This window comes from Procambarus clarkii, chromosome 50 (genome assembly GCF_040958095.1).
Source record: "Procambarus clarkii isolate CNS0578487 chromosome 50, FALCON_Pclarkii_2.0, whole genome shotgun sequence".
In the NCBI taxonomy this organism is placed as follows: Eukaryota; Metazoa; Arthropoda; class Malacostraca; order Decapoda; family Cambaridae; genus Procambarus; species Procambarus clarkii.
The window spans coordinates 33,362,672-33,380,865 of record NC_091199.1 but is presented as its reverse complement, the minus strand read 5'-3'; the positions used below and the strand labels follow the sequence as shown (position 1 = coordinate 33,380,865).

General features: G+C 50.8%; 1 protein-coding gene across 1 annotated transcript in view; it reads right to left on the bottom strand.

Annotated features, from left to right (window-relative positions):
- The window catches only part of LOC138351629 (angiopoietin-4-like), a 348,372-nt gene that overhangs the window by 110,679 nt on the left and 219,499 nt on the right, over positions 1 to 18,194 (bottom strand). The window contains exon 8 of the mRNA XM_069303630.1: positions 13,665 to 13,786. Within this exon, the coding sequence (XP_069159731.1) occupies positions 13,665 to 13,786 (122 nt within the window). The remainder of the gene's footprint in view (positions 1 to 13,664; positions 13,787 to 18,194) is intronic.

Genomic DNA, 18,194 nt, shown 5'->3' with positions numbered 1-18,194 from the left:
TATGATTGTTTAAAATTCGGCTAAAATTGGGCTATTAGTAGCGATAAATGAGGACTCTGACGAATTTGGTCTTTACTGGACTGTGACGAATTTCGATCCCAAAGTGGACTCTGAATAATTTTCGGAATAAACTGGACTCTGCCTAATTTTCGCTCATTACTGGACTCTGAATATTTTCGGTCACAAACTGGACTGTTATTTTTTCAGGCTAAAACTAGACTCTGTTTACTTTCAGGATAAAACTGGACTCTGATTATTTTCAGGCATAAACTGTGGTCTGAAAATGGACTCTGAATAATTTTCTGTCTTTACTGGACACTGACGAATTTTGCTCACAAAGTGGACTCTGAAATTATTTCTCCTCTAAGATCTCTTAACAAACCTCTATGAACATATTTTCCTCATATGAACTCTTAACATACTTCTAAGATCTCTGAAATTATTTTTTTCATAAGAAATCCTAAACAAAGTTCTAAGATCTCTGAAATTATTTTCTCATAAGAACTCTTAACAAAACTTCTCTGAACAAATTCTCAGAATATGCTCTTTGAAAAAATGTGCAATTTTGAAAGCAGGCAAAATTTGTCCGTAGAGTTTACCTGGAAACCCTGTGACTCAAACCCGATTTTAAAATTAACTGGAAAACCAACACCTTAATCGGGATTTTTTTTTCTAAAAAAAATCCCCTTCACGGTGTCATCCCTACTACTAACCACACCCCACAACCACACTTTTGAACCACATCCCACAATCACACCCTGCAACCACACCCCACAACCACTCCCCACAACCACACCCTACAGGCACATTCCACAACCACACCCTACAACCACAGCCCACAACCACACCCCACAACCACACCCCTCAACCACACCCAACAACCACTCCCCACAACCACACCCCTCAACCACACCCCACAACCACTCCCCACAACCACACCCCACAACCACTCCCCACAACCACACCCCACAACCACACTATACAACCACATGCCACAACCACACCCCACAACCACACCCCACAACCTCACCCCCACAACAACACCCCACAACAACACTATACAACAACACCCCACAACCACAGTAATAGGGATGACACCCCACACACAATTTTTTTTTTGAGAAAATTTGTGTGTGGAGTGTCGGTTCTCCAGTTTAAAACTTCGCGTTTAGAGCATCAGGTGTTCCAGGCAAACTCTATGGACAATTCTTGCCTGTTTTCAAAACCACGGATTTTTCAAAGACCATTTTCTGAGAATATGTTCATAGAAGTTTGTTAAGAGATCTTATAGGAGAAATAATTTCATAGAAGTTTGTAATCAGTTCCTATGGGGAAAATTCAAATTTTTCAGAGTTGAGTTTTTAGAAAATATTTCAGTTTCAAATACTCGTAGAAGTTTATTTATATGTTTATGATCAAATTTTGTAAAAAGACTATTTTCAGAGAATATTGTCTTAGATGTTTTGTTAAGGAAAACAGACATCTTAGTCGTGATTTTGAGTTTTATAACCATTTACAGCTGTTTCACCTGTAAAGACCGAAATTGAACAGAGGCCAGTTGTAGTCAGAAATTCGTCAGAGTCCAGTTTGTGCCCTAAAATATTCAGAGTCCAGTTTGTGCCCTAAAATATTCAGAGTCCACTTTGTGAGCAAAATTAGTCAGAGTCTAGTTTGTGCCCAAAAATATTCAGAGTCCAGTTCATTACCGAAAATTAGGCAGAGTCCATAGAAGACCCAATTTTAACAGACTACTTTAAAGACCGAAAAAATAGTCAGAGTCCACTTTGAAACCGAAATATTTCACAGTTTTACTTAATCCTGCATTCTTAAAAGTTCTTATGTAGGAAAGTAAAATATTGTCAAACTCCAATAAAGACCGAAAAATTAATAGAGTCCATTTTGAGCCCGGAAATAAAAAGACAGAGACCGTGTGTTAAAGAGAGTGTTTGCAAACGAGAACACAAAGGAGGTGATTCTAACAAAGAAAAGCTACCTGCAACATGTGAGAGAATTCAAGAAAGTATTCCTCCAGAGGGACATGACGAGGGAGGAGAGGGCCATGGCGGCAGAAGCAAGGAAGAAGCGCCGGGTGAGAGGGGAAAACTAGGAAATCACAGCTCCCAACACATCACCCCCCAGATGCGAGGGGGGAAACCCACAACCAGCTACCCAGTAACACAAGCGGGGAGGGCAACCCCACCACCCACCTCTGCATAGAAAACCCCCTACCCCAAACCCTCCCTGCCCCCACTCAAATACCCAGCCAAATCTCCCTCCCCTCACACCCAATCCCTACCTTTCTACCCCTCCCCTCCTCCTGCTGAGTCCCCCCTTTCCTTCCTGTCCTCCATCCCCTTTCACCCCATATCCTCCCTGTCCCTCCCCCTTCACTTGACTTAACACCCCTCATCCCAGTATCCTCTGCAACCCTGTTATCCACCTCACAAATCCTAACACCCATGGAACAGCTTTCCCCAACAGCAGAACACTCACCAAGGAGAAGATCTAAGAAGGGACAGAAGAAAGTGAGCCTCAAGGCAATGTACTCTAACATAGATGGAATTACAAATTAAACAAATGAACATGGGGAATGGGTACTAGAGGAAAACCCGGACATAATACCTCTCACAGAAACAAAGCTAACGAAAACCATAACAAATGCAGCGTTCCCACAGGACTATTATGTTATGAGGAAAGAGAGAGAAGAAAGAGGTGGTGGTGGTGTAGCCCTGCTGGTAAGAAAAGGCTGGGATTTTGAGGAGATGGTTGTTCAGGAATGTGAAGGTTGCAGTGACTACATAACAGGTACAATAACAACTGGAGGGCAAAAAATTATAGTCGTAGTTATATATAATCCACCACCAAATGACAGAAGACCCAGACTGGAATATGATAGAAACAACATGGCCACCATTAATATAATAGAGAGAACCTTCTGTTGCTAGCAGGAATGAATCACGACTACTAGTGATGGGAGACTTCAACCATGGGAAGATAGAATGGGAGAACAGAGACCCGCATGGAGGACCAGAAACATGGAGAGCTAAGCTGCTGGACGTGGCAACAAGAAACTTTCTAAGCCAGCACATCAAGGAACCAACAAGAATGAGAGGAGAAGATGAACCAGCAATGCTTGATTTGATATATACCCTAAATGAGTGGGATATAGTCAAGATGGAAGCACCCTTAGGAATGAGTGATCACAGTGTATTGAACTTTGAGTACCTGGTAGAACTAGGAATTATCTCCCCCCAAAAAGAACTAGGAAACAAAAGGCTGGCATACCGAAAGGGAAATTATGAGGAGATAAGAAGCTTCCTAAGGGAAATACCTTGTGACACAGACCTCAGAGCTAAGTCTGTACAAGATATGATGGATTAGGTCACCCAAAAGTGTCAAGAGGTAGTAAGCAGATATATCCCGGCCCAAAAGGAAAAATCCGAGAAGCAAAAGAAGAATCCATGGTGTAATAGGGCATGTTTGGAAGCAAAGAAACTGAACAAAAGGGCGTGGAGGAACTTTCGGAATAACAGAACACCAGAAAGCAGAGAGAGATACCAGAGAACCAGGAATGAGTATATCAGGGTGAGAAGAGAAGCAGAGAAAAGGTATGAAAATGATATAGCAAACAAAGCCAAGACCGATCCAAAGCTACTCCACAGTCACTTCAGAAGGAAAACAACAGTGAAAGAACAGGTCGTGAAACTTAGAACAGGCGAGAACAGGTATACAGAGAATGACAAAGAAGTGTGTGAAGAACTCAACAAGAGCTTCCAGGAGGTCTTCACAACAGAACAAGGTGAGATCACTGTGCTAGGAGAAAGGGAAGTAAACCAGGCTGCCTTGGAAGAGTTCAAAATTACGAGAGAGGAGGTCAAGAGACACCTGCTGGATCTGGATGTTAGAAAGGCTGTGGGTCCAGACGGGATCTTACCATGGGTATTGAAAGTGTGTGCAGAGGCACTTTGCTTGCCACTCTCCATAGTATATAGTAGGTCACTGGAAACGGGAGAAATACCAGAAATATGGAAGACGGCGAATGTGGTCCCAATATACAAAAAAGGGCGACAGGCAAGAGGCACTGAACTACAGGCCAGTGTCCTTGACTTGTATACCATGCAAGGTGATGGAGAAGATCGTTAGAAAATACCTGGTATCACATCTGGAGAGAAGGGACTTCGTGACAAATCGCCAACATGGGTTCAGGGAGGGTAAATCTTGCTTGACAGGCTTAATAGAATTCTACGACCAGGTGACAAAGATTAAGCAAGAAAGAGCGGGCTGGGCAGAATGCATTTTCTTGGATTGTCGGAAAGCTTTTGACACAGTTCCGCATAAGAGGCTGGTAAATAAGCTGGAGAGACAGGCAGGTGTAGCTGGTAAGGTGCTCCAGTGGATAAGGGAGTACCTAAGCAATGGGAAGCAGAGAGTTACGGTGAGGGGGTGAGACCTCCGATTGGCGTGAAGTCACCAGTGGAGTCCCACAGGGCTCTGTACTTGGTCCTATTTTATTTCTGATATATGTAAATGATCTCCCGGAGGGTATAGATTCATTTCTCTCAATGTTTGCGGACGATGCCAAAATTATGAGAAGGATTAAGACAGAAGAGGACTATTTGAGGCTTCAAGAAGACCTAGACAATCTGAAGGAAAGGTCGAACACATGGTTGTTAGAGTTTAGCCCAACCAAATGTAATGTATTAGAGATAGGTATAGGGAGCAGGAGGCCAGATGCAAGGTATCATCTGGGAGTGGAAATTCTTCAGGAGTCAGAGAAAGAAAAAGACTTTGGGGGTTGATATCACGCCAGACCTGTCTCCTGCAGCCCATATCAAGAGGATAACATCAGTGGCATATGACAGGCTGGCCAACATACAAACGGCATTCAGAAACTTGTGTAAAGAATCATTCAGAACTTTGTATACCGCATATGTCAGGCCAATCCTGGAGTATGCAGCCCCAGCATGGAGTCCATATGTAGTGAAGGATAAGACTAAACTGGAAAAGGTTCAAAGGTTTGCCACCAGACTAGTACCCGAGCTGAGAGGTATGAGCCAAGAGGAGAGACTACGGGAATTAAACCTCACTTTGCTGGAAGACAGAAGATTTAGGGGGGGAACATAATCACCACATTCAAGATTCTGAAGGGAATTGATAGGGTAGATAAAGACAGGCTATTTAACACAAGGGGTACACGCACAAGGGGACACAGTTGGAAACTGAGTGCCCAAATGAGCCACAGAGATATTAGAAATAACATTTTTAGTATCAGAGTGGTTGACAAATGGAATGCATTAGGAAGTGATGTGGTGGAGGCTGACTTCATACACAGTTTCAAGTGTAGATATGATAGAGCCCGATAGACTCAGGAATCTGTACACCTGTTGATTGACGGTTGAGAGGCGGGACCAAAGAGCCAGAGCTCAACCCCTGCAAACACAACTAGGTGAGTATAGCTAGGTGAGTACACACACACACACACACACACACACACACACACACACACACACACACACACACACATGGGGGCCTCGTAGCCTGGTGGATAGCGCGCAGGACTCGTAATTCTATGGCACGGGTTCGATTCCCGCACGAGGCAGAAACAAATGGGCAAAGTTTCTTTCACCATAAGTGCCCCTGTTACCTAGCAGTAAATAGGTACCTGGGAGTTAGTCAGCTGTCACGGGCTGCTTCTGGGGTGTGTGTGTGTGGTGTGGAAAAAAAAAAAAAAAAAAAAGTAGTTAGTACACAGTTGATTGACAGTTGAGAGGCGGGCCGAAAGAGCAAAGCTCAACCCCCGCAAAAACACAACTAGTAAACACACACACACACACACCAGAAATATGGAAGACGGCGAAAGTGGTCCCAATATACAAAAAAAGGCGACAGGCAAGAGGCACTGAACTACAGGCCAGTGTCCTTGACTTGTATACCATGCAAGGTGATGGAGAAGATCGTGAGAAAAAACCTGGTAACACATCTGGAGAGAAGGGACTTCGTGACAAATCGCCAACATGGGTTCAGGGAGGGTAAATCTTGCCTTACAGGCTTGATAGAATTCTACGATCAGGTGACAAAGATTAAGCAAGAAAGAGAGGGCTGGGCGGACTGCATTTTCTTGGATTGTCGGAAAGCCTTTGACACAGTACCGCATAAGAGGCTGGTACATAAGCTGGAGAGACAGGCAGGTGTAGCTGGTAAGGTGCTCCAGTGGATAAGGGAGTATCTAAGCAATAGGAAGCAGAGAGTTACGGTGAGGGGTGAGACCTCCGATTGGCGTGAAGTCACCAGTGGAGTCCCACAGGGCTCTGTACTCGGTCCTATCTTGTTTCTGATATATGTAAATGATCTCCCAGAGGGTATCGATTCATTTCTCTGAATGTTTGCAGACGATGCTAAAATTATGAGAAGGATTAAAACAAAAGAGGACTGTTTGAGGCTTCAAGAAGACCTAGACAAGCTGAAGGAATGGTCGAACAAATGGTTGTTAGAGTTTAACCCAATCAAATGTAATGTAATGAAGATAGGTGTAGGGAGCAGGAGGCCAGATACAAGGTATCATCTGGGAGAGGAAATTCTTCAGGAGTCAGAGAAGGAAAAAGACTTGGGGGTTGATATCACGCCAGACCTGTCTCCTGCAGCACATATCAAGCGGATAACATCAGCGGCATATGCCAGGCTGGCCAACATACGAACGGCATTCAGAAACTTGTGTAAAGAATCATTCAGAACTTTGTATACCACATATGTCAGGCCAATCCTGGAGTATGCAGCCCCAGCATGGAGTCCATATAAGACTATTTAGTCAAGGATAAGACTAAACTGGAAAAGGTTCAAAGGTTTGCCACCAGACTAGTACCCGAGCTGAGAGGTATGAGCTACGAGGAGAGACTACGGGAATTGAATCTCACTTCGCTGGAAGACAGAAGAGTTAGGGGGGACATGATCACCACATTCAAGATTCTGAAGGGAATTGATAGGGTAGATAAAGACAGTCTATTTAACACAAGGGGAACATGCACAAGGGGACACAGGTGGAAACTGAGTGTCCAAATGAGCCACAGAGATATTATAAAGAACTTTTTTATGTTAGAGTGGTTGACAAATGGAATGCATTAGGAAGTGATGTGGTGGAGGCTGACTCCATACACAGTTTCAAGTGTAGATATGATAAAGCCCGATAGGCTCAGGAATCTGTACACCTGTTGATTGACGGTTGAAAGGCGGGACCAAAGAGCCAGAGCTCAACCCTCGCAAACACAACTAGGTGAGTAACTAGATGAGTACACACACACACACACACACACACACGCACACACACACACACACACACACGCACACACACACACTTGGGTTAGTGTAGACTAACAAACGCTATGGAAATGAAAAGGGATCAAGCAGGATGGTAAGAAAACAGAACACAGGTGGAGGAGAGGAACAGGACGAGTCATACATGGAGATGACTGTTCGCGCATGGAGGGAAATCACCGAGGAACTGAAAGACATGAGAGGACTCATAAATAAACTTCAGAATGAACTAAAGACAGCGCAAGAGGAGATAGCAAACCTAAAAACAGGATCTCCTCAGACTGTGGCTCAGGGGACCAACCCCCAGGTACCAGGCGATGCAGCAATGGCAGGGACCCCTACAATGGGTGCCACCTTTGCTGAAATGCTGAAGAGCCCAGGAGCGATGGCCACAGTCAAGGAAGCTGTAATGAAAGCAGTAACCTCACAGGAGGCAGCTAGATGCACGAGCTGATATCCCAGGCTCGATCCCAGGCTCGTGCATCTAGCTGCCTCCTGTGAGGTTACTGTTTTCATGACAACTTCCTTGACATTGGCCATCGCTCCTGGGCTCTTCAGCATTTCAGCAAAGGTGGCCTCAATTGGAAAGGAAAAGAGCTGTAGTAGTGATAGGTGTTAACGAACAAGAGGGTTGCACAAGGGAAGAATGAAGGTGTAAGGACAAAGCTGCAGTGGCAAGGATACTAAAGGAGATAGGGCTTCAAGGGGCTGAAACAGAAATAGAATTTTTTTCCGGATTGGCCAGTACAACAAAGACAAAGACCGGTTGATCAAGGTAGTGCTAAAAAACGAGTGCATCAATGAGGACATACTAGCAAAAAAGAGCAAACTGAAATATGTAACGAATTACAGACAGGTATTCCTTCAGAGGGACATGACTAGGACAGAGATAATACAGGCAGCAGATGCAAGGAAAAGGCGCAGGCAGAAAGAAGGGAGCCAGGGAACCTCAACCCCCAACCCAACAATCCCAGTGGGGAGTGTGGAACCCCAACCCAGCACCTCGGGAACCCCAGAGGGGACTGCAACATCCCAACTCACCACCTTATAGGTGGGGAGTTCCACCAATCCAACCAATTCTATCCTCCCTCCCTACCCCGAGTACCCCCCTTCCCTCCCACCCCCTGGTCTTCCTCCTGCCCCAAGCCGGTCCACACAAGAACTAAGTCCTCCATCCCCCACCCCAGTTCTAAGCCATCCTCCCCCTTCCCCTCCTTTCCCCCCCCCACCTCCATCTCCCTCAGAACACCTGGTAACTACCCCACAGAAGGATGAGCCTACCCAAGCAGCAATGCCCATGGAACAGCTTCCTGCTCTAGTGAGGAGGGTGGGTGAAAATGGACATAAAGTGAGCTTCAAGGTAATGTACTCAAACATCGATGGGATTACCAACAAAGCAAGTGAACTGGCAGAAAGAAAACCCAGATGTAATAGGACTCATAGAAACAAAATTGTCAGGATACATAACAAATGCTGTGTTTCCAAAGGACTTTTATATAGCAAGGAAAGAGAGAGATGGGAGAGGAGGAGGAGGAGGAGGAGTGGCTGTGCTGATAAGGAAGGACTGGAGCTTTGAAGAGATGGAAATTCCGGGCTGTGACGGACTTAAAGATTACATAACAAGAACTATGACAATGGGTGGACCTAAGATAATAGTGGCAGTCATTTACAACCCTCCATTAATTGACAGAAGACCCAGACAAGAGTTCGACAGAAACAACATGGCTACCATTAACATAATAGAGAGGCAAGCTTCAGTTGCCTGCAGGAATGGATCCAGACTCTTAATCATGGGCGATTTCAACCATGGAAAGATAGACTGGGAGAATGGGGACCCACATGGAGGTGAAGACACATGGAGATCTAAACTTTTGGAAGTGAGCACAAGGAACTTTCTGAGCCAACATGTCAAGAGGCCAACAAGAATGAGAGGACATGACGAACCAGCTAGACTCGACATCATTTTCACCTTAAATGACTCAGAAATAAGGAAAGTAAAATATGAAGCCCCCATAGTAATGAGTGACCACAGTGTATTGATATTTGAGTATCTGGTAGACGTAGGGATAACCTATCCAAGGATGGGATTGGAAGGAAAAAGACTAAATTACCGAAGAGGAAAATATGACGAGATGAGGAACTTCCTAATGGGAATACCATGGGAAACAGAACTCAGAGAAAAGACTGTACAGGATATGATGGATTATGTCACTCAGAAGTGTCAGGAGGCTGCAGACAGGTTTATCCCGGTCCAAAAAGTGAAAAATGAAAAGCAACAGAAGATTCCATGGTTCAACCAAGAATGTGCGGCAGCAAAGCCATTGAGTAAAAGAACATGGCGAAACTACAGGAACAACAGAACACCAGAGAGCAGGGAGAGAGATACCAGAGGGCCAGAAATGAGTAGATCAGAGTGAGGAGAGAAGCAGAGAGGCAGTACGAAAATGACATCATGAGTAAAGCTAAGACCCAACCAAAACTGCTCCACAGCCACATCAGGAGGAAAACAGCAGTGAAGGAACAAGTGATGAAACTGAGAAAAGGGGAGAACAGATACACAGAGAACGACAAAGAGGTGTGTAAAGAACTCAACAAGAGATTCCTGGAGGTCTTCACAATAGAACAAGGAGAGGTCCCTGCACTAAATGAGGAGGAAACCGAACAACCTTACAGGAAAATTACCTCTCCAGTGATGAGGTCAAAAGGAATCTGTTGGAGCTGAATGTGTCAAAGGCTGTTGGGCCTGACAGAATCTCACCGTGGATTCTAAAAGAAGGTGCAGAAGCACTAAGTGTGCCACTCTCTATGGTGTATAACAGGTCACTGGAAACGGGGGACCTTCTGGAAAGCTGGAAGAGAGCTAATGTAGTCCCAATTTACAAAAATACTGACAGGCAAGAGGCACTGAACTACAGGCCAGTTTCCCTAACTTGTATACCATGCAAGGAGATGGAGAAGATTGAGGAAAAGGCTCGTAGAGCATCTGCAGGGAAACAGCTTTGTAACACACCACCAGCATGGGTTCAGAGATGGTAAATCGTGCCTCACAAGCCTAATAGAATTCTATGACCAAGCAACAGAAATTAGGCAGGAAAGAGAAGGGTGGACAGACTGCATTTTCTTGGACTGTCAGAAAGCCTTTGACACAGTACCTCACAAAAGGCTGTTGCAAAAAGTTGAAGGAGCAGGCAGGAGTAAAAGGTAAGGGGCTCCAGTGGATAAGGGAGTATCTAAGCAATAGGCAACAGCGAGTAACGGTGAGGGCGGAGGCATCAGAGTGGCGAGATATCACCTGCAGGATTCCACAGGGCTCTGTACTTGTACCCATCCTGTTTCTAGTATATGTAAACGACCTTCCAGAGGGTATAGACTCATTCCTCTCAATGTTTGCTGATGACGCAAAACTTATGAGAAGAATCAAAACAGATGAAGATAGACAGAGACTACAGGACGACCTGGAGTAAGTGGAGGAATGGTCTACAAAATGGCTGCTAAAGTTCAACTCAGGAAAGTGTAAAGTAATGAAATTAGGCGAAGGGAGCAGAAGGCTGAACACATGGTACTATCTGAGAGGTGAAATTCTACAAGAGTCAAATAGAGAGAAAGATCTGGGGGTCGATATCACACCGAACTTGTCCTCAGAGGCCCACATCAAAAATATATCATCAGCGGCATATGCTAGACTGGCCAATATAAGAACTGCCTTTAGAAATTTGTGCAAGGAATCGTTCAGGACCCTGTATACCACTTATGTAAGACCAATCCTGGAGTATGCAGCTCCAGCCTGGAGTCAATACCTAGTTAAACACAAGACGAAGTTAGAGAAGATTTAGAGGTATGCCACCAGACTGGTCCCGGAACTAAGAGGAATGAGTTATGAGGAAAGGTTAAGGGAGCTGAACCTCACAACCCTGGAAAACAGAAGAGTAAGGGGAGACATGATAACCACCTACAAAATTCTCAGGGAAAATGACGGGTGGAACACGAACAAGGGAACAAAGGTGGAAACTTTGTACCCAGGTGAGCCACAGAGACGTTAGAAAGAATTTTTTCAGTGTCAAGGTAGTTAACAAATGGAATGCATTAAGTAGCGTTGTGGTGAATGCAGACTACATACACAGTTTCAAATGTACATATGATAGAGCCCAATAGGCTCAGGAATCTGTACACCAGTTGATTGACAGTTGAGAGGCGGGACCAAAGAGCCAGAGCTCAACCCCACGCAAAACACAACTAGGTGAGTACAACCCACAACCACACCCCACAACCACACCCCAAAACCACACCCCACAATCACACCCCACAACCACACCCCCACAACCACACCCCACAACTACACCCCACAACCACACCCCACCACCACACCCTACAACCACACCCCACACCCACACCCCCACAACCACACCTCATAACCACACCCCACAACCACACCCCACAACCACACCCCACAACCACAACCCACAACCACACCCCACAACCACGCCCCACAACTACACCTCACAATAACACCCCACAACCACACCCCACAACCACAACCCACAACCACACCTCACAACCACGCCCCACAACTACACCTCACAATAACACCCCACAACTACACCCCACAACCACACCCTCACCCTACAACCTCACCCCACAACCACACCCCACAACCACACCCCACAGCCACACTCACAACCACACCCCACAACCACACACCCACAACCATTCCCTACAACCACACCCCACAACCACACCCCACAACCACACCCTACAACCACACCCCACAACCACACCCCACAACCACACCCCACAACCACACCCCACAACCACACCCTACAACTACACCCCACAACCACACCCCACAACCACACCCCACAACTACAACCCACAACCACACCCCACAACCACACCACACAACCACACCCCACAACTACACCCCTCACACACTCCCTGACCCTCACACACTCCCCGACCCTCACACACTCCCTGACCCTCACACACTCCCTGACCCTCACCCACTCCCTGACCCTCACACACTCCCTGACCCTCACCCACTCCCTGACCCTCACAACTCCCTGACCCTCACAACTTCCTGACCCTCACCCACTCCCTGACCCTCACACACTCCCTGACCCTCACACACTCCCTGACCCTCACACACTCCCTGACCCTCACACACTCCCTGACCCTCACCCACTCCCTGACCCTCACACACTCCCTGACCCTCACCCACTCCCTGACCCTCACAACTCCCTGACCCTCACAACTCCCTGACCCTCACCCACTCCCTGACCCTCACCCACTCCCTGACCCTCACACACTCCCTGACCCTCACACACTCCCTGACTCTCACCCACTCCCTGACCCTCACACACTCCCTGACCCTCACCCACTCCCTCACCCTTACAACTCCCTGACCCTCACCCACTCCCTGACCCTCACACACTCCCTGACTTTCACCCACTCCCTGACCCTCACACACTCCCTGACTTTCACCCACTCCCTGACCCTCACACACTCCCTGACCCTCACCATCACTCTGACACACTCAGACACAAACAATAACACACACACACTCAGGTACACAAACACACACACACTCAGGCACACAAACAATAACATAAACACACACACACTCAGGCACACAAACAATAACATACACTCACACTCAGGAACACAAACAATAACATACACGTATACACAAACACATACACACACTCAGGCACACAAACAATAACATACACAAACACACACTCAGGCACACAAGCAATAACATACACTCACACTCAGGTACACAAACAATAACATACAGTCACACTCAGGCACACAAACAATAACATACACGTATACACAAACACACACACACACTCAGGCACACAAACAATAACATACACAAACACACACACACTCAGGCACACAAACAATAACATACACGTATACACAAACACACACACACACTCAGGCACACAAACAATAACATACACAAACACACACACAGGCACACAAGGAATAACATAAACACACACACACTCAGGCACACAAGCAATAACATACACAAACACACACACAGGCACACAAACAATAACATAAACACACACACACTCAGGCAAACAAACAATAACATATACATACAAACACACACACAAGCCAGGATGAACAAACAATGGTCTTCCTGGTTCAGGTGTTTGTTAAGGTCATTATCCCCGTCGTGCACTAATATAATCATCAAGTGATAACATTAACTTTATTATATTATACAAATGGTCCCTTAAAGGAGAAAGTTAACAATAGTTCCTACAGGAATATATTGTTAATGGCGGACAATAAAGACAATATCCTCGCCCCAAGACGTCATCTGTGAAGACCAAACTTACATGACCGGAGATCATTGTCTCTGTCCAGGGTGGAGAACTTCATCCCACTGAGGTTATAGTGCCGTACAAGGACGTCCCCCATGGTACTCTCTTCCTGGTACCCGTCCACCAGCAGCTGGTACCTGGTCCATGGTAGGAGATGGTAGGAGTAGTGTGGGTGGTGGTGTGGGTGGTGGTGGTGGAGGGTGGTGTGGGTGATAGTAGTGGAGGGTGGTGTAGGTGGTGGTGGTGGAGGGTGGTGTGGGTGGTGATGGTGGGGTGGTGCTGTGGGTGGTGATGGTGGAGGGTGGTGTGGGTGGTGGTGGTGGAGGGTGGTGGTGGAGGGTTGGTGTGGGTGGTGGTGGTGGAGGGTGGTGTGGGTGGTGGTGGTGGAGGGGTGGTGTGGGTGGTGGTAATAGAGGGTGGTGTGGGTGGTGGTGGTGGAGGGGTGGTGTGGGTGGTGGTGGTGGAGGGTGGTGTGGGTGATAGTGGTGGAGGGTGGTGTGGGTGGTGATGGTGGAGGGGTGGTGTGGGTGGTGGTGGTGGAGGGTTGGTGTGGGTGGTGGTAATAGAGGGTGGTGTGGGTGGTGGTGGTGGAGGGTGGTGTGGGTGGTGGTGGTGGAGGGTGGTGTGGGTGGTGGTGGTGGAGGGGTGGTGTGGGTGGTGGTGGTGGAGGGGTGGTGTTGGTGGTGGTGGTGGAGGGGTGGTGTTGGTGGTGGTGGTGGAGGGGTGGTGTGGGTAGTGGTGGTGGTGGAGGGGTGGTGTGGGTGGTGGTAGTGGAGGGGTGGTGTGGGTGGTGATGGTGGAGGGGTGGTGTTGGTGGTGGTGGTGGAGGGGTGGTGTGGGTGGTGGTGGTGGAGGGTTGGTGTTGGTGGTGGTGGTGGAGGGGTGGTGTGGGTGGTGATGGTGGAGGGTGGTGTGGGTGGTGGTGGTGGTGGAGGGGTGGTGTGGGTGGTGATGGTGGAGGAGTGGTGTTGGTGGTGGTGGTGGAGGGGTGGTGTGGGTGGTGGTGGTGGAGGGGTGGTGTTGGTGGTGGTGGTGGAGGGGTGGTGTGGGTGGTGATGGTGGAGGGTGGTGTGGGTGGTGGTGGTGGTGGAGGGGTGGTGTGGGTGGTGATGGTGGAGGGTGGTGTGGGTGGTGATGGTGGAGGGGTGGTGTGGGTGGTGGTGGTGGAGGGGTGGTGTTGGTGGTGGTGGTGGAGGGGTGGTGGTGGTGGAGGGTGGTGTGGGTGGTGGTGGGTGGTGGTGGTGTGGGTGGTGGTGGTGGAGGGGTGGTGTGGGTGGTGGTGGTGGAGGGTGGTGTGGGTGGTGGTGGTGGAGGGGTGGTGTGGGTGGTGGTGGTGGAGGGATGGTGTGGGTGGTGGTGGTGGAGGGGTGGTGTGAGTGGTGGTGGTGGAGGGTGGTGTGGGTGGTGGTGGTGGAGGGTGGTGTGGGTGGTGGTGGTGGAGGGGTGGTGTGGGTGGTGGTGGTGGTGGAGGGGTGGTGTGGGTGGTGGTAGTGGAGGGGTGGTGTGGGTGGTGATGGTGGAGGGGTGGTGTTGGTGGTGGTGGTGGAGGGGTGGTGTGGGTGGTGGTGGTGGAGGGTTGGTGTTGGTGGTGGTGGTGGAGGGGTGGTGTGGGTGGTGATGGTGGAGGGTGGTGTGGGTGGTGGTGGTGGTGGAGGGGTGGTGTGGGTGGTGATGGTGGAGGAGTGGTGTTGGTGGTGGTGGTGGAGGGGTGGTGTGGGTGGTGGTGGTGGAGGGGTGGTGTTGGTGGTGGTGGTGGAGGGGTGGTGTGGGTGGTGATGGTGGAGGGTGGTGTGGGTGGTGGTGGTGGTGGAGGGGTGGTGTGGGTGGTGATGGTGGAGGGTGGTGTGGGTGGTGATGGTGGAGGGGTGGTGTGGGTGGTGGTGGTGGAGGGGTGGTGTTGGTGGTGGTGGTGGAGGGGTGGTGGTGGTGGAGGGTGGTGTGGGTGGTGGTGGGTGGTGGTGGTGTGGGTGGTGGTGGTGGAGGGGTGGTGTGGGTGGTGGTGGTGGAGGGTGGTGTGGGTGGTGGTGGTGGAGGGGTGGTGTGGGTGGTGGTGGTGGAGGGATGGTGTGGGTGGTGGTGGTGGAGGGGTGGTGTGAGTGGTGGTGGTGGAGGGTGGTGTGGGTGGTGGTGGTGGAGGGTGGTGTGGGTGGTGGTGGTGGAGGGGTGGTGTGGGTGGTGGTGGTGGAGGGATGGTGTGGGGGGTGGTGGTGGAGGGGTGGTGTGGGTGGTGGTGGTGGAGGGTGGTGTGGGTGGTGGTGGTGGAGGGGTGGTGTTGGTGGTGGTGGTGGAGGGGTGGTGTGGGTGGTGGTGGTGGAGGGGTGGTGTGGGTGGTGGTGGTGGAGGGGTGGTGTGGGTGGTGATGGTGGAGGTTGGTGTGAGTGGTGGTGGTGGAGGGTGGTGTGGGTGGTGGTGGTGGAGGGTGGTGTGGGTGGTGGTGGTGGAGGGTGGTGTGGGTGGTGATGGTGGAAGGTGGTGTGAGTGGTGGTGGTGTAGGGTGTTGTGGGTGGTGGTGGTGGAGGGGTGGTGTGGATGGTGGTGGTGGAGGGTGGTGGTGGAGGGGTGGTGTGGGTGGTGGTGGTGGAGGGGTGGTGTGGGTGGTAGTGGTGGAGGGTGTTGTGGGTGGTGGTGGTGGAGGGGTGGTGTGGATGGTGGTGGTGGAGGGGTGGTGTTGGTGGTGGTGGTGGAGGGGTGGTGTGGGTAGTGGTGGTGGTGGAGGGGTGGTGTGGGTGGTGGTAGTGGAGGGGTGGTGTGGGTGGTGATGGTGGAGGGGTGGTGTTGGTGGTGGTGGTGGAGGGGTGGTGTGGGTGGTGGTGGTGGAGGGTTGGTGTTGGTGGTGGTGGTGGAGGGGTGGTGTGGGTGGTGATGGTGGAGGGTGGTGTGGGTGGTGGTGGTGGTGGAGGGGTGGTGTGGGTGGTGATGGTGGAGGAGTGGTGTTGGTGGTGGTGGTGGAGGGGTGGTGTGGGTGGTGGTGGTGGAGGGGTGGTGTTGGTGGTGGTGGTGGAGGGGTGGTGTGGGTGGTGATGGTGGAGGGTGGTGTGGGTGGTGGTGGTGGTGGAGGGGTGGTGTGGGTGGTGATGGTGGAGGGTGGTGTGGGTGGTGATGGTGGAGGGGTGGTGTGGGTGGTGGTGGTGGAGGGGTGGTGTTGGTGGTGGTGGTGGAGGGGTGGTGGTGGTGGAGGGTGGTGTGGGTGGTGGTGGGTGGTGGTGGTGTGGGTGGTGGTGGTGGAGGGGTGGTGTGGGTGGTGGTGGTGGAGGGTGGTGTGGGTGGTGGTGGTGGAGGGGTGGTGTGGGTGGTGGTGGTGGAGGGATGGTGTGGGTGGTGGTGGTGGAGGGGTGGTGTGAGTGGTGGTGGTGGAGGGTGGTGTGGGTGGTGGTGGTGGAGGGTGGTGTGGGTGGTGGTGGTGGAGGGGTGGTGTGGGTGGTGGTGGTGGTGGAGGGGTGGTGTGGGTGGTGGTAGTGGAGGGGTGGTGTGGGTGGTGATGGTGGAGGGGTGGTGTTGGTGGTGGTGGTGGAGGGGTGGTGTGGGTGGTGGTGGTGGAGGGTTGGTGTTGGTGGTGGTGGTGGAGGGGTGGTGTGGGTGGTGATGGTGGAGGGTGGTGTGGGTGGTGGTGGTGGTGGAGGGGTGGTGTGGGTGGTGATGGTGGAGGAGTGGTGTTGGTGGTGGTGGTGGAGGGGTGGTGTGGGTGGTGGTGGTGGAGGGGTGGTGTTGGTGGTGGTGGTGGAGGGGTGGTGTGGGTGGTGATGGTGGAGGGTGGTGTGGGTGGTGGTGGTGGTGGAGGGGTGGTGTGGGTGGTGATGGTGGAGGGTGGTGTGGGTGGTGATGGTGGAGGGGTGGTGTGGGTGGTGGTGGTGGAGGGGTGGTGTTGGTGGTGGTGGTGGAGGGGTGGTGGTGGTGGAGGGTGGTGTGGGTGGTGGTGGGTGGTGGTGGTGTGGGTGGTGGTGGTGGAGGGGTGGTGTGGGTGGTGGTGGTGGAGGGTGGTGTGGGTGGTGGTGGTGGAGGGGTGGTGTGGGTGGTGGTGGTGGAGGGATGGTGTGGGTGGTGGTGGTGGAGGGGTGGTGTGAGTGGTGGTGGTGGAGGGTGGTGTGGGTGGTGGTGGTGGAGGGTGGTGTGGGTGGTGGTGGTGGAGGGGTGGTGTGGGTGGTGGTGGTGGAGGGATGGTGTGGGGGGTGGTGGTGGAGGGGTGGTGTGGGTGGTGGTGGTGGAGGGTGGTGTGGGTGGTGGTGGTGGAGGGGTGGTGTTGGTGGTGATGGTGGAGGGGTGGTGTGGGTGGTGGTGGTGGAGGGGTGGTGTGGGTGGTGGTGGTGGAGGGGTGGTGTGGGTGGTGATGGTGGAGGTTGGTGTGAGTGGTGGTGGTGGAGGGTGGTGTGGGTGGTGGTGGTGGAGGGTGGTGTGGGTGGTGGTGGTGGAGGGTGGTGTGGGTGGTGATGGTGGAAGGTGGTGTGAGTGGTGGTGGTGTAGGGTGTTGTGGGTGGTGGTGGTGGAGGGGTGGTGTGGATGGTGGTGGTGGAGGGTGGTGGTGGAGGGGTGGTGTGGGTGGTGGTGGTG